The sequence below is a fragment of the Pituophis catenifer genome, unplaced genomic scaffold (genome assembly GCF_029215685.1).
Source record: "Pituophis catenifer annectens isolate HBS135680 unplaced genomic scaffold, rPitCat1.0.hap2 SCAF_3, whole genome shotgun sequence".
NCBI classification, from domain to species: Eukaryota; Metazoa; Chordata; class Lepidosauria; order Squamata; family Colubridae; genus Pituophis; species Pituophis catenifer.
In genome coordinates, this window is record NW_027256883.1 from 168,379,882 (window position 1) to 168,403,197 (window position 23,316).

At 40.1% G+C, this 23,316-nt stretch overlaps 2 protein-coding genes across 3 annotated transcripts; one reads left to right on the forward strand and one right to left on the reverse strand.

Annotated features, from left to right (window-relative positions):
* Positions 1-467: 467 nt before the first annotated feature.
* On the reverse strand, positions 468-8,631 carry MED20 (mediator complex subunit 20). 2 transcript variants are annotated; one of them, XM_070939744.1, is made up of 4 exons: positions 8,492-8,631; positions 6,508-6,662; positions 3,910-4,163; positions 468-2,564 (listed from the first exon to the last, which is right to left on the reverse strand). In XM_070939744.1, the coding sequence occupies exons 1-4, from the start codon at positions 8,503-8,505 to the stop codon at positions 2,349-2,351; spliced, it is 639 nt and encodes a 212-aa protein (XP_070795845.1). In that variant the 5' UTR covers positions 8,506-8,631; the 3' UTR covers positions 468-2,348. The 2 variants fall into 2 exon arrangements, with proteins under 2 accessions (XP_070795845.1, XP_070795846.1); XM_070939745.1 differs by lacking the exon at positions 8,492-8,631 and having other exon boundaries at positions 3,910-4,158; positions 6,508-6,561.
* A 1,369-nt stretch (positions 8,632-10,000) lies between these two features.
* BYSL (bystin like) lies at positions 10,001-22,613 on the forward strand. Its single transcript, XM_070939747.1, has 7 exons — positions 10,001-10,295; positions 11,689-11,851; positions 15,264-15,402; positions 16,197-16,330; positions 18,425-18,585; positions 20,700-20,802; positions 22,161-22,613. Exons 1-7 carry the CDS (start codon positions 10,013-10,015, stop codon positions 22,507-22,509), a joined length of 1,332 nt encoding a protein of 443 aa, XP_070795848.1. The 5' UTR covers positions 10,001-10,012; the 3' UTR covers positions 22,510-22,613.
* Positions 22,614-23,316: the final 703 nt, after the last annotated feature.

Sequence of the window (23,316 nt, forward strand, 5' to 3'; positions counted from 1 at the left end):
CCCACAATGTCTCTGCCAGCAATAATAAACTTACTTCATCCAAGATTGACTGGATTTGATCAGCCACCCTTTAAATCTGACCCAGAAAGAGGATGCTGATCACAAGTCTCTAGGCCAGGGCTGTCAAACTCCAGGCCTGCTGGATGTGTCACGCACTGGACATGCCCACGCCCGGTTTAGCGAAGGGGGAAAAAGTCTAGGCCAATTTCTCCTCTTATCACATTACCGTCTTTGATGATGATCCAATGATTCTTTGTTTTGTAAGGATTAAAAAAAAATCTCCTGACCCAGTTAAATTCCCCATTCCAGATCTAATAAGCCATTAGGACCAAGGATCAAATGGGTAGTTAGCTGAGCAAAGCTTATCTATATCCTCATGTCTTAAAATGTAAACCCATTCAAAGCAATCTAATCAAATAATACTTTGGATACCTTTACATACTGAATTATCAAAGCTGGAGTCCAGATCATGATAAATATGAATATTGTGACTTTATTTACAAAGGCAGTCTGGCTGGAAAGGCAAAAAGTAAGCTCTATGTACATGTATCATTCTTCAGTCTTTTTGACTTTTTAATGTTTTACTTCCATGTATATACATTTAGAACAAATATTTAACTCCTTTAAATGCACAATATCAACAACCCAAAGGCCTGAGTCTTCAGTCTTTTTTGCCTGCAGTTCATCAGCAACCACGAAAATCCCAACATATTAAAGTTACATATGATTCATGGATCAGATTCAATTATCTTACGTTAAAATTACTCATTTGCTTACAATACAGACAATTTTCTGCATATATTAACAATTAATTTGTCAAAACTTTCTGGGCTCATAGCCAATGAGTAAGATTAAAAATACTGAGAAACATTTCTATGTACTTCAATGTTTTAACATATAGACTTAAAATGACAGTTGCTTACCTAATAAAAATAAATAATTTGGGCAATATTTGTTTTGAACCAATCAATAATATTGACCATAATGTTTAATTCTATATAGTTTTAATGTTTTCTAATGGAAAAAAACATAGACCAAATATTAACGACTGCAGCACAAAACCAAAACTTCAAATAAATGTTTACTCTCTTTTTCAACAGGACAATGCTTATTATGCATAGACAAATAAAAGTTATTACATTCCAAAATCAGTTACAAAAGAAGAGTCGCTACTTTGACTATATAGTCTCTGACTGAATAAAAAAAATATCCATATAAAATCCTAATGAAATTTCCACGTTTATGACTTTAACATTGAAAAACTGAAATCTTTCTTTTAAAATACTGTATTTTTATCCTCTAGTTCTGTAACTTAAAACAGCTACCCATATGCAAGGAATCAAAAAGCTCAGGTTGCATTTTAAATTCACACCAGAGTCTTTATATGGACGGCAATAAAAATAAATTACTGAAATATACTTTTTTTCACAGCCAAGTTGTTAATCTATATGGAATTGATTTGATACTGACAATTCAGAATTGAAGATAATCTCTAAAGTATATTTAAATCTCTAAAATACATTCTGAAACTTGGTTCAACCATATGTTTAGCCATTCTACAAATATTAGTGTACCTGATTTATATTAGGGTTCAGTGATATTTAAGATGTACTGTTAGGTGTTATTAATGGCTACCATTCCCATTAGCAAAAACATATGCCTAAATTCTTTGGTCCAATTGATAATTGATAAATAGAACTTTTTTTTAAAGGCTATGGTTATCTCTGTAAAAGGAAGGAAATTCATTTCTATTTAGGAAGGGAATTCATTACTAGGGTCTCATTAAAACTTAGAGTCTTGTTTTTCTTGCATCAAACAACATAAAATTCAACAAACAGAGTATATGGAAAGGTTATTGTACAGAGATAGTTGCGGTACATAGGCAGTTAATTATCAAGACTTCGCTCAATTAATTAGAAAATAGCTTTTAACAGCTTTTTAATTGGGAAGATTAATATATTTATGCGAGAACTAGCAAAAAGTTTTGCAGGAGTAAAATACAAACTAAACAATAATTAATCCCTACTAGATAGAAGAATACAATTAATCAACATCTTTAAAACCAATAGAAACAGATTCTGTGTTTTCATTAATATCAAATTATTTAACTATGTATAACAGTACAGATATTGGTTTCCATGACCAGATTCCCTGAATCTAAAACAAGGGCAAAGAAACTATGGCACACATTTCTGAGAGTCTGATATGAGACAGCATTCATCTTCAACAAGAAGATATTTACAAGAGAGACATTGCTTTGATGGATAACAACTGCCATCTGGAATACTGGATTGAATTTGCTATTCAACAAGTGGTTGCTTACTTGAAGACACTTTTCTGACATTTCTTCATCTGATACCTGCAACAGGCACCTGCTGCTGCTTGCGAATTTTGTTGAAAAGTTCCATGTATTGAACTATTGTATCAGCTGGATTGTAGATGCTGTCATGCTTATTATTGAACACAGAGGGGATACCGGGGGCATGATTTCCCATAAAGCTCTGCATGAATTCCATTACAAGGTTCCAACAGTCAGTGGCTACCACACATGGACAATAGTCCACCTGACAACAATAACAAAAAAATAAATAAATTACGAATCAATCATAATTAGCTCCATAGCTAACAACAATTAGAAAACTTGAGGGAAAAGGGAATTTTCACACTAATGTTCCCAAGTCTAGTTACGTTTAAATTTGGGCATGTAGCATATTGCTGTTCTGTGACAAAACAAATACAGGGCTTTCTTGCAGATAAGATTCAAAATGTAAATATGCATCTTATAAAATGACTCAGCAAGTAAGTTTTTAAAATTTTCTACAAAATTATAATAAAAAACACCAATCCTTTCACAAACTTTCATTCTTTGCTACAGACCTATACTATCCCAAAATCTCTCTACCAACATATCTTAAAATTTCTCCATGCATTTCCTACTTTTTTACTAAGCATTCTAACAATACCTGCACTCACTACAAACTATTTAGTTGTTAACTAACACCATGGCATTGTTTGTGATCGAAAGAGCGTGCATATTCAAGATCTCAATATATCTCTAATGTTATCATTGCATTATTTTTTTGTGTCATTTCATCTTGTTTTTTTACCCATTCAGTCAAGTCAGTGAAATAACCCTGGATTCCATCCATTTGGAATGTTGCAATTCCCCCCTCCCCCCAAATTCATTCCTGGCTCTTGCATTATTACCCTTCAACTATCACCAACCTACAAATTTCTATTTTCATATGCACCCAGAACTCTCATGCTGGCTGGGCTGGGAAATTCTGGGAGTTGAAATCCACAAGTCTTAAAATTTCCAAGGTTGGATACTCCTGATCTAGATGATTGAAAAACATTTTTTTTAGCTCCAACCCTGTTATTTATTTACTGACTTAAGTCACCTAAATTTTAGACTCTAGGCAGCTTTCATTACAATTAAATCTATATTTTCACTTCCATGTATATATTCTACTCTCCAAGATCAGAGCAATTTCATCCACATTTATATCATTCTTCCACTTTCTCTTAGTCTGGTCAACTTTCTAGTCTGGTGGTGACTTTTGTCAATTCAGGTTCTTATATAACACTTTATAGTAAATAAGAGGAACACGTAAATTACCGGCTTTAATCATATCCATGCTACATTAAGCATTCCCTGCTGCTAATCCTAAGGCACAGATGTCAGTTTTGAATATTTTAGCCAGTTTGCCACAAGACAAACTCCAGTTTTATCCCAAGCTTATTCATTCTGTTCTAGTCAAGATAGGTTCCCTACCAACATACTATGGTCACCTTTCACTAACTATGCTATATGTGCAGCATGATGAAATATTCAGGATATGATCTCAAATAAAAAGCTATTATTCTAAATATTAATAATGCTATTTATTTATTTCAGCCAACCCTTACCTCAACAGATATTCCACGGGCACTGGGCCCCATGGTGACTGTGCCGACCTTCACCAAAAAATCACAGTACTGGTACCGAGTGCCACGGCTCTCTATTTTGTTCCCTTTGGCATTTTGAAAGAAGCCTTTCAATTTCACCATAAGTATGTCAAAGTTGGTATCTGCTATGAGGCATGGTCCATTTTCAAAGAGAGCAAAACAGCTGAGGGGATATTCTGAATTGTGCATCACATACATCAGTTTGGCAGCCTGTCCTGAAACAATAGCAAAACAACAGAAAACTATTTTTTTTCTCAGAAACCAAAAAAATTGTAACATCTGTTATATCTTTGTCCCTTTTTCAAAGCACTTGATTTTATTACAGAATCTTTATCTGATTCTTTCTCCATAAAAGATTTGATGGTTGCTGATGATTTATGTAAGTGAAATGTAATTATGTTATTCAGCTACCTCAAACACTATTCCAAGCTAGAGGAACATTTACCTTATCTAACTAGAATCTTAAAGTAGCAATTGAGTTACTTTATTCAATTCAGAAAACTATTGCTTGTTCAACTCTGTTCAGTACTATTTTGTATGGAACTGATTTTTTTTTCCTGTTGACATTCTAATGCACTGGTCCCCAACCTTTCCAGCTTTGGGAAACTGACAGAAGTGGGGGGAGCCCCCCCCAGCAAGCATGCTTACGTGCACAGCTGCATTTGCGCGAGTGGTGGACACACTCACCCACCACTCATGCAAGTGGAGCTGTGTGCACTTGCACACTTACCTGCTGCTTGTGCAGCCCGGTTCCAAATAGGCCATGGCCTGGTACCAGGCCACAGTCCAGGAGTTGGGGACCACTGTTCTAGTGGGCATACTTTAAGGTGCCTGAAAACAAAACCGACAGGAATCATTCTTGCACAGAACCTTAATAAATATCTGCAAAACGTAACAATACAATCCAGGAAAGGAAGATAACTTAGCAAAACATGGAAGAGACTTCATGCAGTAGGAATTTACTTCCAGATTAATGGATTTTAGCCTTAAATGTGAAGGATGTATCTTTCAAACAAGCATAGAGCTTGCTTCCAGATGACTTGAAAGAAAAGGGATTTTCTCTGCTGTGAACGTTTAGGCCTAAGCAAAACTAATTTTCAGGAGAAGCAGCAGTATGTTCTGTGGACAGCCACATAAACAAATGTTTAAACAGAATATTTAATCCTGACATGAATTTCCTTACAGCTAGCATCTAGAACTGGTAAATACTATCTACCTATCTTTTCTAATACAGATCAGGAGAACGCTCCCTAAATAAGTGTTGTTAATACTGCAGTGTTTTAAACCTTATAAAAAGTTAATTCTCTGCTTGCTCTATTGAGTAGATAGAAGGCAACTTTTAAAACAAAATGGTACCAAAAAGGAAAGCATATTTATTTACATAAAAACAGGACGAAAATGCAGAAATAGTTCTGAAAAGCATTAAAATAGCATTCTACTCATAACGGGACAATTAAATCACTGAGTTCAATCCTGCTTTGTCCAAAAATCCTATTTAAAGCATTCCCAACAGCTTATTTAGATTCTTCTTCAATGCTTCTAGAGCAGAACTGGTAACTGGTTCCACTGTTACTCTTACCATTTGGAATTTTTTCCTAATATCAAGAATTTGACTTTTTGTAACTTAAGATAATTTCATTTTTTCTATTCTAACATGATCATGGCCTTCTTCTCTGAGACATCTCTTCAGATGTCAGTCACTGTTTTTCAAGGAATATTTAATCAGTTCCTTTAGTCTCTCCTTATAGGATTTACTTTCCAGACAGTTATCCTCACTGGTCTTCTTTAGGAAGGATTATATCAAACAGAAATGTGCAAAATACGGTTCCTGTAACTGGTTATGTAAGACAAGAGTTTACTGGCCTATATAAAATAAAATGGAACTATTTCTTCCAATCATTAGGAAATTATATTTCTAGTAATGGAACCCAAAACTGAGACTGAGTTTTTAGCCACATCTTGCTACTGTTTGTGACTAACTACAGTTCCAAGTTATATAGTAAATAATTCTTTCTGGCAACCAGGCAAGAAGTAAGAAAGCTTGATATTGACCAGGTGCATTTGAGCAGACAAGAATTTTTTTGCACTTGGGAAAAAATGCAGTGTTGCTGTAAATATCAAGATTCCTGTTACCTCAGATGACATACTATTAAGTCTTGGGCGATAGGAAAAGCTTATCGCCCAAGACTTAATAGTATGTCATCTGAGGTAAGACAAAGAAACAACTAAAGCACAGAAACTTACAATACTTCAGTAAAGTATCCAAATTAATGAAACAGCCAACAGGAGAGCATTGTGTGATAAAATATTTTACATACACTATGTACTAGATTTCCAACATGCTTCTTTACAACCTCATTAGTTCATGATTAGTATATGAAGATTAATTACTATATGTCCAAAAGTTACTCTTTGCATGATAAAAGTTACTTTGCAGAAAAAGTTGGCTATAAAGTTACTTGCTGAGATGCATCTAAATGTCTCTATGTTCCAATTAAAGAATAGAAATGTACTGGAACGATCTGAATATATCAATTTTTGAAGACAGAAAAAACTCACCTTGACTGCCCATTGTGGAGGCTGCAGTGTGGTAGGTTTCACAATCCACACAAAATGTTCCTTGTTTTTCTGCACCAAGTAGCTCCAGTTTTCTTGTTAAGATTTCAACTGTTTGCTGAACACTTTTTCCCTCTGCTACTGGCATCTGAGATACACTAGCACAAGAAATATGACTTTTTAACTATGAAAAACTAATACCTCCAAAAAACCTATTTTTAATGCAATGGGAGACAACACACACAAGGAAATAAGTGTAAGAAATGGAACATCCTTACTCTGCATCAAATGAAAAGACTGCTTCTATATCACAATAGCACTTTCACTAAACATTATCTAGTACTAACTATAGGCAAGAAAATGTTCTATGTCCAATAACAGACAAATCAGGATTGATTTAGCTGTTAGGCAACATTTTTGCCTGTATTCGCAGTGACTAGCCAATAACATTTTCTGATTTCACACTATAGCAAAAAGCCACAGTTGTCCAAATGTGTCCAAAATCACTTTTATGCTTTTTGTGTCCTTGTTATCTCCTTTCCTGTGAGTATGAATTGAGGAACAGGAAGAAAACATAGTTTACCTAGAGAGACTTCACTTGAACACCCCCCCCCACACACACACTTTAATTTCCCACCCATGTCCTTTTGATCCTGAGAAGCCAAAATTAAAGTACAAGGTAAGCCATACATGTGATCCCTTCAGATAATACGTTAGGACTCAGAGCAAACTGGCAAAGACAGCATATGACTGAAGTCTTTGTCTCTGTATGTTAAGCTGTCAATATTTTCCCCAGTTAAACATAAATGACATCTAAACCATAGCCTCATACTCTTGGAGTCTGTCGTTGCCCAAATACTTTTCTACGAAAATAAAGATAAAAATTATGTTTGGTCCAAACAAAACTGAAAACAGTGAAGCCTACAATCCCACACAGTCGATTTACTAATACATTAGTACACAAAAAACATTTTTGGAGCCGACATTAAACATGCTCCTTCCCAAGTATATAATTAGTTTTACTTTTGAGCAACAGCCTACATACAAGTTAAATAAAGTATATTTTTCTTACAGCAGTTTTAGATTCGGATTACTTAATAAAAATATATCAAGCAAATTTATAGCACGTAAGAAGTTATTTCTCTCTGCAACCGGTGCAACTTCAAGGAATGATTCAGATATAACACTTTGATTTGATAGAATAAGATCAGATGTAGGTTCACAATTCTATTTCTGGAGGTGTAAACGTTCATGAGGAAATACCCGGAACATTTAGGAAATCCACCACCACCACAATTGAACACTTTTTAAAAGATTGGCTGAGGATGCGGCCATGGGCTAGCTAACCGTTGCTGCAAATAAAAGCAGCAGCAGCAGCCGTCAAAACATCACAAAACCACGGAACGTGAGGCTCTCGGGGATTATTATTTTTTTTCCATGTTAGCCGCGTCTTTTCTTCGGTATCGCGATCTGTGACAACCCTGGCGCCCTCCGGGTGTGTTGGACGACGATGCCCACCTTCTATAACTGAGCGGACTGAAAGCAACGGGCGGTAGTCTAGAGCATCTTGCGTTATAAATATTTCCTTGACAGCAAGAGGGTATCAAGGAATCAGAAACTCCACCACCCGTAGGAAAAGTCTCTTTAAAGCAGTGTTTCTCAACCTTGGTAGCTTGAAGATGGGTGGACTTCAACTCCCAGAATCCCCCAGCCAGCGCTGCTGGCTGGGGGATTCTGGGAGTTGAAGTCCACCCATCTTCAAGCTACCAAGGTTGAGAAACACTGCTTTAAAGCGTCTGCAGCTTACTCGGGCTGTTCCACGGCCTCTCTCGTTACTTGCGATTGGCAGCGTTTTAAGATACAAACCTATTACAGTCCCAGATCCTCTTCGGTTAGGCGCCAACCTCGTCCTGGCACATTTAAGGGCTCTCAAACCAAAACGTTTCACTACATTATCAGCTTCGTAACATCAACAAAATAACCTTACCAGGTGACGCCCATGCTTGCCACGGCCTCCGCGTGCGATGGGGTCGGTTTTTTTTTTTTTTGCACCAAGGGCGCCCCCAACTCCGGGTTGCTTCCTCTCGGATTGTTCAACGTGCAGCGACTTCCCAGCCAGACCCGCCTTCCTTGCCTTCGCTTCCAACAGAAGAAACCAAAGCGGAAGTGACGTAGCCGAACGACGACTGGGGCGCTCGTGGCTTTGGGAGCAGCGTCTCTTGCTTGAATAAACGCTGCTTATTCCCTTTGTGATATTTAGGGAGAATTAATCCCACTTAACTCTGCAAGAAACACACCCCGATAAGAATAAATAAAGGAGATTTAAACAAATAAATAAATAAAGGAGATCGTTTGCGATAATAGCACATTAAACCAAAGTGGTGCTTTGTACATGTGCCTCAGTGCACCAGGTGCCTCCACATTTGTGGTGTGCGCGTATCGTTTTTAACGGAGGCGAGAGGAATGCAAATTTTAAAGTAGGCGAAGGAGGTTTGTTCTCCCATGCATTGCTGAATTATCACCTCCAGCATTACTCAGTTTGGTCATTTTAAGTTGGTCTGTTACCTGGAGACCGGTGGATTCCCACTTCGGCTTTAACGGGCACATTAAACTTAGTTTCATTTAGGTATCGCTTTGACTGTTTTAACTATAGAAGAGAATATCTGTAGGTCAGGGTTGAACTGTGGGGATCTTGAGTTTGGGTTTTTTTTTCCCCCTTGCAGACGTTTCATTACCCAACTAGGTAATCATCAGTGTTAGAAGGGTGTGGGGTTTTAACTATATCTAGGGCAATTGCGACCACACTACTGTAATCTTAAGGATCATGCAAGTGACAATCTGAACGCCTTGTGACTTTGAGGAAGTGAGCACGGCTATAAGGAGGTGGAGAAAGGGCTTTGCTCCCGCCTCTCCTCAAGTCGACGGTCTCAAATATAAACTTACATAATTTTTAGATTGAGTCGAAAGGCTACTTTGTTTTCAATGGGGGCGACAGGAATTACCAATTCAGTACCAATTGGTAATTTGGTACCAATTACCAATTGGTACTGAATCAGTACCAATTCAGAACTGACCAATTAATCAGTTCTGAATTGATTAAGCACAAGTCTGCGGCGTGCTCTCAATTCGCAATAAACAATACACCGCAGAGTCTCGGGCACCTTCATCTTAAATTCTCGACAGGTCAAAGACTACTACACGAATGGCCACCGCTGATTCTGCCCAGCCGCACTCCTTCTTCCCCCTGAAATCAGTACATGGCAACTGTGTTGCAATGCCACATGCAGCGCTCTTCTCAAAAAGGTCAGGCGAAGATAATAACCAAAAAACAGCTTCCAAGAAAAAAAGCAGGAAATTGCCTCTTATATCTCTCGGGGAGGTTTTAAGGATCTCCGGAGTCACCTCTGCTTTCAGCTGTAGCTCCGCAACCGGGTGACGCGCATTGAGCGCATGCGTGTATGGGCAGCCCTATTTCTTCCCGGTGCTGCGTGCTCCATCGGCGGGGAACATGCCTAAAGTGAAGCGGCCGAGAGGCTCCGGTGGGGCAACGGCGACGAGCGTCCCCTTGGCCGAGCAGATTGCTCAGAGCGATGCCGTGAAGCCCGTCACGAGGGTCAAGCGACGGGGCCAGGCAGGGAAGCGTGGTGGTGGGGGAGAAGTGGAGGACGAGTATGTGGACGAGAAGCTCTCCCGGCGGATCTTGCAACAGGCACGCATCCAGCAAGACGAGCTGGAGGCCGAGCACGGCGCCGGCAGGAGCCACGAGCCCAGGAAGAAGACGACGGTCCTGGGTGAGTGTGTCTAGGAAGCTTGTGGCTGGAAAGGCGGGACAAAGTATTTCCTTGGCTCAGCCAAAGTGTTCTGAAAAACACGTGGTTTTTTTTTTAAAAGAACATTTTTGCTGCGGTTTACCCGAAAATGATAAATGATTTAAACACAATATGCAACAAATTGGAGGGAGGGAGAGAGTAATCCATAAGATTTACACGGAGTGGCCAGGCTGAACGCATAAGATTTTTAGTAGGCGTCTTAAAAGGTATAATGCAGTGGTGAAACTCAGTTTTTTTACTACTGTATGTGGGCGTGGCTTGGTGGGCATGGTGTGGCTTGGTGGGCGTGGCAAGGGAAGGTACTGCAAAATCTCCATTCCCACCCCACTCCTGGGGGAAGAATACTGCAAAATCCCCATTCCCACTCCACTCGGGGGCCAGCCAGAGGTGGTATTTGCCGGTTCTCCGAACTTCTAAAAATTTCCGCTACCGGTTCTCCAGAACCTGCTGGATTTCACCCCTGGTATAATGGCATAGGTTTCCGGGATTCCAGAATGCCGTTGTGAGAGTCACAACAGAGAAAGGCCACTTATGAGAAACTGCAAGATATATAAATCTCTCAAGTGACCCCACCAAGAATATAAATCTCTCAATTGACCCCACCAAGACCTCACCATGAGAAGCTGTGAGAGATCAAGCAGGAGTTTGATCAGCCTCCCTCAAGGAGATTAACTGTCAGAGAAACACAAACTGCCTAAATTCTAAAATTATGTCTGAACCCGACTAAAAAAATCATTGTTTTTCCTTCATACAGACTATCAGTAGAGGGAGGCTGGAGTTAAATTTATGACCATAACTCCTGGGTTGTTTTCATTTTTTTTAGTAGGATGATTAGCTTTGCAGTCAATAATAGAAATGTGAAATCTTCCTGGCTTGTGTTACCTAGAGCTCTTATTTTCTTTATCCCGGATAGTGAAATAAAATTCGATGTAACATTGTTTTTTAATATCTAGTACAGGGCTGATTTCTAACTGCTGTTATGTATTTATATTATTGTATGATGTATTTTATATATAAGACTTGAAGGACCAGGTTAGGGAGACATCATTTTGGAGAAAATCTATGTGGTGGCCAAGAGTCAACACATGTTTCATGGCACATAATCAGTTAATCATTATATAGGTTTGGTAAACTCTCTAATATATTGTGATTTAGTTGATTTGCATAAAGTATGCATCTATAAAATCCCATTTCAATTTATGTAGGCCTAACAGGTAAGGTAGATATTAATTAAATACCATTGGGATTTAATGGACATTCTAATGTAGCAGATACCCCATCTCCTACTTTACTCATTTAAATGAAAAATGTAATCTAAAGTTGCTTCCTCTAAAATATTTTCTTTCTTTTTAAGGACCTACTTCAAAGGATGGAGACTCCGATGCAGAGGATGATGAGTGGCCAGAGCTGGGGGCAGCTGGAGCCATGGAGAAGGAAGAGTATTGTGAAGAGATGACTGTAAATCCAGATGACGAAAAAGCCATTGAAATGTTTATGAGCAAGAACCCACCAGTGAGGTAAGCCAAATGATCAACTACTGATATTATGGTAACATCTAGGATAAATTGTGAATGGATGATGTAAATAGAACTTGCTGAGATGGCTAATTTGAGCCGAGAAAAGGCAATATCTATGTTTATTCCTGATTGGCAACACCTCAAGGACTTTTAGCAGAAAACAAAAAATAAATTTATGATTCAGGGTTTTGATTAAGCTGGATAAATTACAGAAAGAAGGGAGACAGGTTGTAATCACAGAGTAAGATAAAATTTATAATTGCATTTACAAATAATGTAAAAAGGAACAGAAGCCTCAGGTCTTTTCCAATGCGTTGTCTTTTCTCATTTGATGCCAAATTATTGAGCTTCAGCTTTCAGTATCTATCCTAAAGAATAGTCAAGGTTGATTTCCTTTAGGATGGACTGATTTGATCTCCTTGCAATCCATGGGACTCTAAACAGTCCTCTCCAGCACCACAATTCTAAAGCATTAATTCTTCGATGCTCAGCCTTCTTTATAGTCCCAACTCTCACAGCCATACATTACTATCAGGAAAGCCACAGCTATACAGACCTACAGGTGATGTCTCTGCTTTTTAGTATGCTATCTAGGTTTGTCATAGCTTCCGTCCCAAGGAACAATTGTCTTTTAATTTCATGGCTGCAGTCACCATCTGCAGTGATCTTGGAGCCCAAGAAAATAAAATCTGACAGTGCTTCCATTTCTTCACCTTCTATTTGCCAGAAAGTGATGGGACCGGATGCCATGATCTTAGTTTTTTTTTAATGTTGAGTTTCAAGATGATAAAAGGTATACCCTGTCCAGTCGATTCTGACTCTAGGGAGGGAGCCAGAGTTATTTGAAGACATTGCCATGTCCTGTGGTCAGCATGACTGTATGCCGAGATGTTGTGACCTAGGCTTAATGAGTCACTACAAGACACAATTAGTCCCCAAAAAAACCTATTTTATTGTAACAGCTGAGAATTACGTTTATTCCCAGCTGAGTCTCAATTAGTTGCAAAAAAGTCCTTCGGAAGAAGTCCTTCGGGATAATCACCAACCTTTATCTCCTTTGACACCCTGCTAAGGGCCTTACTTCGCAAAGCCCCACGGAGTTCAGAAACAAACGAGATGCTGACTGGAAACAGAGTTAGCAATGTTGCTTTCCTGCAAAAGGCCCAAGTTCCTTTGTTTCTCTTTTAAGCCTTATGGGAGGCACCAATTATCTCCTGGCCTTACTCCCGAGTCGTCCCTTTTGCTTTAGCTCAGTGGTTCTCAACCTTCCTAATGCCGCGACCCTTTAATACAGTTCCTCATGTTGTGGTAACCCCCAACCATAAAATTATTCCTAAGACCATTGAAAATATGTGTTTTCCGATGGTCTTAGGCGACCCCTGTGAAAGGGTCATTTGATCCCCAAAGGGGTCCCGACCCACAGGTTGAGAACCACTGCTTTAGCTGCTCTTGCGCATGTGTGCACTAGGAACAGGCTCCTGTTATTCTGCCTCTCTGCTGTCCGACTCTGGGGGCTCCAAAGTCCACGCATCACTCCCAGGTGGTCCTGGCCCCATCTCTGCCTCCGACGCAGAGCCCTCATCCGGGCCTTCCCCAGACTCCAGGACTGGCCCATGTTCCTTCCCAGCCTCCTCACTGTCTGACTCCCCTGCCAGCTCTGTAGGCTGCTGGCGGATCACAACACGAGACACATAGAACACTTACATTCCCACCAAAGTGATACCTATTTACTTGCATTTGCATGCTTTCAAACTGCTCGGTGGACCGGAGCAGTTTGAAAGCTTGCAAATGCAAGTAAATAGATATCACTTGCATGGCTTTCAAACCCAGGCTGCCTTGTTTCCAGCTGATAAACTCAATATCTTTTAACTGCTGAGCCACTGCACACACACATCCTTAAGATTATAACACAATGTAAATTTAAATGCTTTCAATCATGTTTTCCTGTTCCATCTATTATAATCCAGATTTTTAACCCATTCTATCAAACGTTCTTTTGCTTTTACTTCTTTTTAAAATTTCAATAAAATTTCAATAAAATTTCATACATTTTAGCATTGAACACAATTCTGTTTCAAATTCAGTCTTACAATGTTCAAAACGATAGATTTGTCTAAATTTTTCTACCAACCGTAAATAAGATCCTGGTCATGTTTAGACAGCCAACTCACTTGTTTCCCATTACTACCCAAGCCCTGGTCCATCTTGCAGTAGCCCCATCCTAAATAGTAACTCTTTCATTCAGTGGTTCTCATCAAGATTAAGGAGGTTTTACTTTCCCTTTATCCACAGAAAATTCTCTAATTATAATTCCTCATATAAGTAAGTGCAGGAGATGAACAGATTTTAGGTCACTAGTATAATCTCTTATAGTTCATGTTTACCGTAGGAATTATGTGGGCCACATTTTATTCTTATCCACTATAGGAACTTCTCCATTGTATTCAGATAGGGCAGTTCAAATGGTACAGATCAGAATGACAGTTTCTCCACATGTCAGTGTCTCCTAATGGATCTAAGCAGCTTCAGACTACCTCAGAAAAATTTACCTGTTCAGGAGCCTCCAATAGTAATGGATATACAGATGCAAATCTTAAGGGGTTGGGGATGTTCTCTCACTAATGCCTCAGTATTCCTTAGTAGATGGTGAAACCAATGCTTCAGCTAGCAACAGGGTACTCTATAATTCTAAAATTTTGTTGTTGTTTAACCAGCAGATGGTGCTTTAATTATTGGGTACAGAATATTGCATTTAGAATCTTGAGATTCAAATCTATTATAATATTTGTGTGTGTGTGTGTGTGTGTATACTATCCTTACAAATTTGAAACCCAACACAAATATTATATAGTTTATCTCCCTTAAAATTTTACTTTTATTGGCATAACTTTGGAATGTAACTTTTTAGGTATATTCATTTTTAACTTTTGTGGATTAAATAGTATGTGGATGTATGAGAGGCTGTAAAATTGGCATTTTCAAAAGTACAACATATTTATCAGTGGTGGCTGTATTTCATCATTATGCATTGCTTGTTTTCTTCCCATTGCAACCATTGTATACACCCCAAATCTGCTCTGAAGAAGGCTTTGTTCTCATGGGAGAACAAAGGAATACCTGAATTACCCTAAATGTAGAAAATAAGCTTGTATTTTTTGAAGAGATTGGACAGGAGTATTAAATGATAATATAAATAAAGATGTTGCCACTTTCAAGTTGCTTGTTTTTAACCAAAATCTTCTGAACTGAACAATCATAGGCAGGTAATGGTGAAGGGCCACCTAAGAAACTTTATTCTGATCAGATTAAGTCAGATTAAGAATCATCTTTAATGCTGTTTCTCCTACTTAATTTGCTAATAAGGGGCTGAATAAGTTATCTGTTCCATTTTCCTCCATTTGGCACTTATTAGGCGCACCTTAGCAGACATTATCATGGAAAAGCTAACAGAAAAACAGACGGAGGTGGAGACAGTAATGTCAGAAATATCTGGCCGACCCATGCCACAGCTTAACCCACGTGTCCTGGAAGTCTACAAAGGTGTCAAAGAAGTAAGTGTAATGGGTATGTGTTTTGCTAGCTGTGTGTTTGTAAATCATGTATATAAATAATTGTGAGCTAATTGCTGGGGGGAAAAAACTTCTAGTACATCAGTCGCGTGATGTTCATAACTAATACTGCACTTCAGTTTATTATAGCTTTTAATATTAATTAGAAATGTTTTTGATGAAGCTTATTACTTAGCACAGGGGACACGGTGACTCAGTGGCTAAGATGCTTAGCACATTGTAAGCCGCCCTGAGTCTCCGGAGAAGGGCGGCATATAAATCAAATTAAATAAATAAATAAAAAAAAGATGCTGAGCTTGTCGATCGAAAGGTCAGCAATTCAAATCCCTAGTGCCACGTAATGGGGTGAGCTCCCGTTACTTGTCCCAGCTTCTGCCAACCTAGCAGTTCGAAAGCGCATAAAAAATGCAAATAGAAAAATAGGGACCACCTTTGGTGGGAAGGTAACAGGGTTCTGTGCGCCTTTAGTGCCGGGTACATGACCACGGAGAAGTCTTTGGATAGCGCTGGCTCTTCAGCTTTGAAATGGAGATGAGTACCGCCCCCTAGAGTCGGGAACGACTAGCACGTATGTGCGAAAGAAACCTTTATCTTTACCTTTACTTTATTAGTTAGCACAACCATAGCTGATGTGAAAAAAATAGAGTGATATTCATGAAGGATCTCCGATATCTCTCTTTGCTATAAAGACTTTATGAACAATAAATATAGCCTGTAATTAAGCAATGCTGTCTATTGCTACCATATAATTAATCACTTTAAAAATGTTGCTAAAGGTGTTGTCAAAATACAGAAGTGGAAAGCTGCCCAAAGCCTTCAAGATTGTCCCAGCATTATCCAATTGGGAGCAGATGCTTTATATCACAGAGCCAGAAACATGGACGGCAGCTGCCATGTACCAGGCCACAAGGTGGGATTCTGCTATAAATAATGCTGCTATGCTGGTTTTCATTCACTAGCAGCTCCTTTCTGATCTGGATACATTCATAGTGACAGTTTCAACACATTAAATCAAGCTTGTGTTACATTTATTCATTCATTTATTTATTTATTTAATTTGTCTACCGCCCTTCTCCAACAGGACTCAGGGCGGTGAACAGACACGGTAAAACACAACATATAAAATTTAAAGCAGTTTAAAAGACATTAAATAATTTTTGCCATCAATTTAAAACAACCCAGTTAAAACCAATTACAAATTAAAACCACAAGGCTGGGATCAAGCCAGCCCGGCTAGATGAAATAGATGTGTTTTCAGGGCCCGACGAAAAGTCCGGAGGTCTGGTATCGTGCGTATCTCTGGGGATAGGTCGTTCCAGAGGGCAGGTGCCGCCACAGAGAAGGCTCTCCCCTGGGGGTCGCCAGCCGACATTGTCTGGCCAACGGCACCCTGAGGAGGCACTCTCTGTGCAAGTGAACGGCCGGTGGGAGGCTATTGGCGGCAGAAGGCGGTCTCGTAGATACCCCGGCCCTAAGCCATGGAGCGCTTTAAAGGTGGTCACCAACACCTTGAAGCGCACCTGGAAGACCACAGGAAGCCAGTGCAGCTCGCGCAGGAGAGGTGTCACATGAGAGCACCCCGTCGCTCCCATAATCCCCCGCGCGGCCGCATTCTGGACCAACTGGAGCCTCCGGGTGCACCCCAAGGGGAGCCCCATGTAGAGAGCATTGCAGTAGTCCAGGCAGGAAGTGACGAGTGCCTGAGTGACCGTGCGTAGGGAGTCCCGATCTAGAAAGGGACGCAACTGGTGTATCAGGCGGACCTGATAAAAAGCCCCCCTGGCCACGGCTGTCATATGCTCTTCTAAAGACATCCGTGTATCCAGGAGGACGCCCAAGTTGCGAGCCCTTTCTGTGTGGGCCAATGATTCGCTCCCAATAACCAGCGATGGCACCAGCTGGCTATATCGGGATGCCGGAAGCCACAGCCACTCGGTCTTGGAAGGGTTGAGTCTGAGCCTTTTTCTCCCCATTCAGGCCCGCACGGCCTCCAGGCACCAGGACATCACTTCAAGGGCATCGTTGGGGTGGCCTGGGGTGGAGATGTACAGCTGAGTGTCATCAGCGTACTGATGGAACTCCACCCCAAAGCCACGGATGATCTCACTCAGCGGCTTTACATAAATGTTGAACAGAAGGGGCGAGAGGACCGACCCTTGCGGCACCCCACAAACAAGGCGCCTCGGGGTCGACCGCTGCCACCCTGCCAACACAGATTGCGACCGGTCAGAGAGGTAGGAGGAGAACCACCGCAAAACGGTGCCCCCCAACCCCAACCCCTCCAACCGGTGGAACATGATACCATGGTCGATGGTATCAAAAGCCGCTGAGAGATCTAACAGGACCAGGATAGAGGAGCAACCCCTATCCCGAACCCTCCAGAGATCATCCACCAATGCGACCATTATAATTATAAAAGTAATAGTAGATGAAAGCCACTTTGATGACTCAGTTTAGGGACATTCCATATTTTTTCTCAGATTAAACAGGTTTATCTTGACCAGAATGTTATATCTTAGACATTTTCAATCATTTCTGGGGAAGAAATATTTCCAGAGCCCTTTTGAATTCACCAAAAATGCATCAGCCTGGGGGAGGTTCAACATGACCTGGAAGGGGAACAGAAATTCTGGAATTCTCTGGAATTCTATTCCTGAATCAATCATTTTTATCCATTCTTTTCTTCTGAATATTAAAGCCCCTGCAAACATTAATTTTCTTGTTGAAGATAGTTGTGAGAATTTTATGAGATCCAGATATGTTAAAGTTCTAGTTTTTATAGGTTTTTATAGGTTCTGGCCTTTTTAGGTTTTGCCTTTTGTATGTGTGAACATCTCTGAAGCCTGGTGGTTGTATAAAAAGTTTATTGAGATTATTATAAGCATACTAAAATGATATTTAAACTGTATTATAAAACAGTTGATCTTCACTTATCTAGTTTTCCCAGCTGAAATATTTCCTTTTTCACCTTCTCTCCTACCTTCCATGCTTTTATCTGTTCTAGAATTTTTTCATCTAATCTTAAAGAGAGGATGGCCCAGAGATTCTACAATCTCGTGCTTCTCCCACGAATCAGAGATGATATTGCTGAATACAAACGCCTCAATTTCCATCTTTATATGGCACTGAAGAAGGCCTTGTTCAAACCCGGAGCATGGTTCAAAGGTGAGTTGGTTACAATTGAATGGTAATTTAAGATATAAAATTGTCAAGCAATTCTTAAGTTTCTTGGTATTAGCTAGAAAATACATTGTTAATGTTCTCATGAGTATTTGTTTCAGATTTATTCTCTTACACTTCACTGCTACCATTGTTCTGTAATACATTTATTTTAAAAGGCAATACGATAGGATATGCGAGCTAGAAGTTTCATTTTGATCTGAAATATGTGTTCGCCTTTGTTCTGTTTTTGCTTGTCAGACAGTATTTCTTCCCCTACTACTATAAATAAATAGTTTTTATATCACGCAGCACTTTAGCAAGAACAAAAAAAAAGATTCTGACAGATTCAAATTCAGTGAGGCAAATTTCTTTCTTAAGGATTGTAATCTGAGATCGAGGAGTTTGTGGGATGGGGGCACCCATTTCTGTTTGCAGTCCAAATAGCTGAAAAAGAAATGGTTCAAAAGGAAGAGGAACTGGCATTGCTGAATCCTCAGCTGGATCAGAGGAGAGGCTGACTTCCTCCAGTGCAACCTCAGAATAGCTTCCGCCAAGCAACAAAGGATAGAAGGAGGAACCTGATGGAGGAGGGTCCTTTTGCAGAGGTGATGGGATCCAGCTTTCTGATATCCCTCTGCAATCTAATAGGGCCCTGCACACCAGAACAACTAGACACAAGGACAGTTTTTTCCCGAATGCCATCACTCTGCTAAACAACTAATTCCCATAACACTGTCAAACTATTTACTAAGACTGTATTACTATTATTCTTCTCATCCCCCTTATTACCTATCTCCTCCCACATATGACTATAACCTTGTTGCTTGTATCTTTACAATTTATATTGTTTGATTTGTTTCACAATATGATTTGATTGCTTATTAGTACTCTATGACTATCACTAAGTGTTGTATCTTATGATTCTTGATGAATGAGGTAGCATAGTGTTTGAAAAAGATTAAAACATACGATTATTGATAAAGACAGACAATTAGTAGAGGTGAGACCAAGGCTGGCTAACCCTGTTCATACTAATTAGCTATAACTAACAGCAGAAAGTGATCAGTGGATCTGTACAGGTAATCCTCTAGTTATGACAGTTCAATTAGTGACCGAAGTTATGAGATAACCCCTCCCAAATGTTTACGACAAAGTCCCAAAATTACGAATGTTGCAGCACCATGGCAGCGTTCGCCCTTACGAACAACCGCAGAGGCACTGCAACATTCACCCTATTCCCCATAACTGCTTCCCCCTTCCATCCTGCCACACTGGACTCAATTACCTTGCAAAGATCTGTCTCCACTCTGCCATGGTTTCTTTGCCTTTGAGGGAGAGGACAGCAGGACAATTTCCCTTCCAGTGTCCGGTCGGCTTGCAAGTGCTTTTCATACCGAGAGTGAAAGGTTCTGTTGTCTGATCTTGTGTAACTTCAGTTACCCATCCGTTTTTGCAGAGAATGGGTGCCTGAAGTCAAGCAAGATGAAGGCCCCCAGAACCTTTCACTCTTGGCACGAAAAGCATTTGCAAGCCAACTGGACGCTGGAAGGGAAATCGTCCTGCTCTCCTCTCACTCAAAAGCAAAGAAAATGTGGGAGAGAGGAGACAGATCTTTGCAAACTAAATGATTCCTGCATGGCAGGATGGGAGGGGAGAAGCATGAGGTATCTCAGTGGGTGAAGGAGGCCTCAGGTGGCCTGTTCCATCACTAAGCCACTCATGACCTTTGCCACCCTGATATACCTTGTGCACTTAATGACCTGCATACTTGATTAGCGAAACCGTTGGCAAAAGCAAGGAGTGATCACTTTCAAGTTACATGATTCACTCCTACGAATCCTTGAGTTACAAATATAATTGGCAGGCTGCATTACATTCGTAACTTGATTACGTGCAACTGGTATACTCCATAAGGTAGTAGGTCAGTAGAAGGACATTGGTTAACCTAAGAGCAATGTAATTCTTGAAGTTTCAGGTTCTTGAAGCATGAAAAATCAACTTCGTGCTGGTGTGAGCTTCTGATAGGAATTTTGTTTTTGTTTGAGCTTCTGATGGGGATTTTGTTTGTGTTACATTAGAAGAGGCTATGTTATCTCTGACCCTCCCTTTCCTCCCAGGAATTCTCATCCCTCTGTGTGAGTCTGGAACATGCACATTGCGAGAGGCAATCATTGTGGGCAGCATCCTTACCAAGTGCTCTATTCCAGTCCTTCATTCGGGGTAAGAGAGCTGAGCTAATTAACAATGGAAAGAAAATAGTCCTTGGATGTGATTTATTTATTTATTTATTTATTTATTTATTTATTTATTTATTTATTTATTTATTTATTTATTTTGTCGCATTTCTATGCTGCCCAACTCCCAAGGGACTCTGGGCGGCTTACAACAGAGAATAAAACAATGCAACAATATCCCATACAAAAGTTAAAAGAAGACATTAAAACATTAAAACACATACACTCCAATTTGTGGCCGGGTCTCGCAAGATCACTATAACGAGATCAACGGCCCCAGGCCTGCCGGAAGAGCCAGGTCTTTAACGCTTTCCGGAAGGCCAATAGGGTGGGGGCGGTCCATACTTCAGTAGGTAATTGATTCCAGAGAGCCGGGGCAGCCACAGAGAAGGCCCTCCCCCGCGGGCACGCCAGCCGACATTGTTTAGCTGACAGGACCCGGAGGAGACCGACTGTGGGATCTTACTGTTCTCTGGGAGCTATGTGGTAGAAGGCGGTCTCGAAGATAGCCTGGTCCTGAGCCATGAATGTGAAGAAGGTCTCCCTTGCCATTTATAAATGTATCCTTGACTCTCAAATCTTGCTGGCAAAAATTTATTTTAGTGTCTTGAAAGAAAAAAAATATTTCAGACTGTATTCATAATCTGCAATGGGAATTATAAAAATAGCCTGCTACAAAATCCTTGCTTGATTTGTAATATTCTTGAATTTAAGCGTTTACATATTCCTTGGGTTCAGCAATGTAATATGATTGCTGTGGCCTAAATGTTTTGGGAAAATTACTTCATGCCAGGAATAGGGTTGCCAGTTTTTCCACTGGTTCCAATCTGATACCCTGACAATAGCAGGTACCCATGCAAGGAGGAGGTAAAGCTTAAAAGAAAAGCCTCAGATTCTTATCTCTACAAATCAGGCTACCTCCGAAGCATAGAAGAGTCATCTGTAACAGACATTAGCAACCTAAATTGTGGACATGTTGCAATTCATTGCTCCAACCACAACCCAAATTGCTTTTTGGCCAGTGCCCGTCAGATTTACTCATCATTCCCCAATTTGGTGTTCTCTGTATGTGTTAGACTTAACTATAATCCCAGCTGGCATGGCCAAATCTATGCCTGGAGCTATTGGATTTGAGGCTGAGGGACAGGATTTGCTATTCCTCTAACTTCATCACTAGGAATCCCAATTTTCTCCTTCAAAGCAAATTTGAAAGCACATGGAAATTCCCTTAATGCTTTGGCCCCTGATCACCCTTCGCTTAAGTTTTGCAATCAGATGATCAAATTGTTATATAAACATGCATTCAAGTGTTATTTCCATTCTTTTCTCCTTTTCTTGTGCTAGAGCTGCTATGCTAAAGATTGCTGAGATGGAATACAGTGGTGCCAACAGCATTTTTCTCCGTTTGCTGATTGACAAGAAATATGCCTTGCCTTTCCGGGTTGTAGATGCTCTAGTTTTTCACTTTCTAGCCTTTCAGAAAGATCAGCGAACCCTACCTGTCCTTTGGCACCAGTGCCTCTTGACGTTTGCCCAGCGTTACAAAGAGGACCTGTCTTCTGAGCAGAAAGAAGCTCTCTTGGAGTTGGTGAAGTTTCACAACCATTCCAAGATTTCTCCAGAAATCCGCAGGGAACTGGTGAACTCCAAATGTCGGGACATTGAGGGGATTCCACCAGTTGCAATGGAGTAAACAAAGTAAGGGATGGAGGACTCTGTGTATGGCTCACGTCAATTGTTGTGATTTGTTTATGATGGGACTTGTAAATTAAAGAATAAAATGATCCTATAGCATTGGATCTTAGCAAGTCTTTTTGCAGGAATTAAGGCTTTTATAGATTTTTTTTTTAAATCAACACTGCTTGGGACAAAATAAGATTATTCTTGCAGATGAAAGCCCTCCTTAAATAATGTTAATAGTAAAATTATAAGGTTCTCGGAAAACCCCTCTCTCAGAAAGGACTGTGATAACGACATGTCCTTTGAAGGCATTGATAGAGGAATATTAATAAAGAGCAGCAAGCTGAAGAGCTGCAATTCTGATTAATGGGAAGATAAAAAGAGTGCCAATTCTGAGAGGCAAACGAAACCTCTGAAAAGAAACATCATTGCTTTGTGGAATAGGGCCCCTTATAAGTGTGGATAATCAAGATCTTGTTCCTTTAAAATAGGAATGATCACATAGTGACCCATGACCCCAGCCACCTTACCCAGTCCCTAGGGATTCAAAAGTGGTGGGTGTATGTTGCTGATTTGGGTTACCCCTTCCAAGTGCTGAATGAAAGGGCGGCTGGTCAGACCAGACGGGTGTGCAACTTGAACATGCGAGATAGAACTTGAGCTGCTTTGCTTTCTGAGAGGGATGTCCGAGTGTTGCATAGCGTGCATGAATGTCTTTGCACCACTTTTTAATAACCATTTCTCAATTTTGGTCACTGGGAAAGCCAGCGTTTTGAATCCTGATAGTTTTGTATGATGATGAAATGATTGCCTGCCTCAA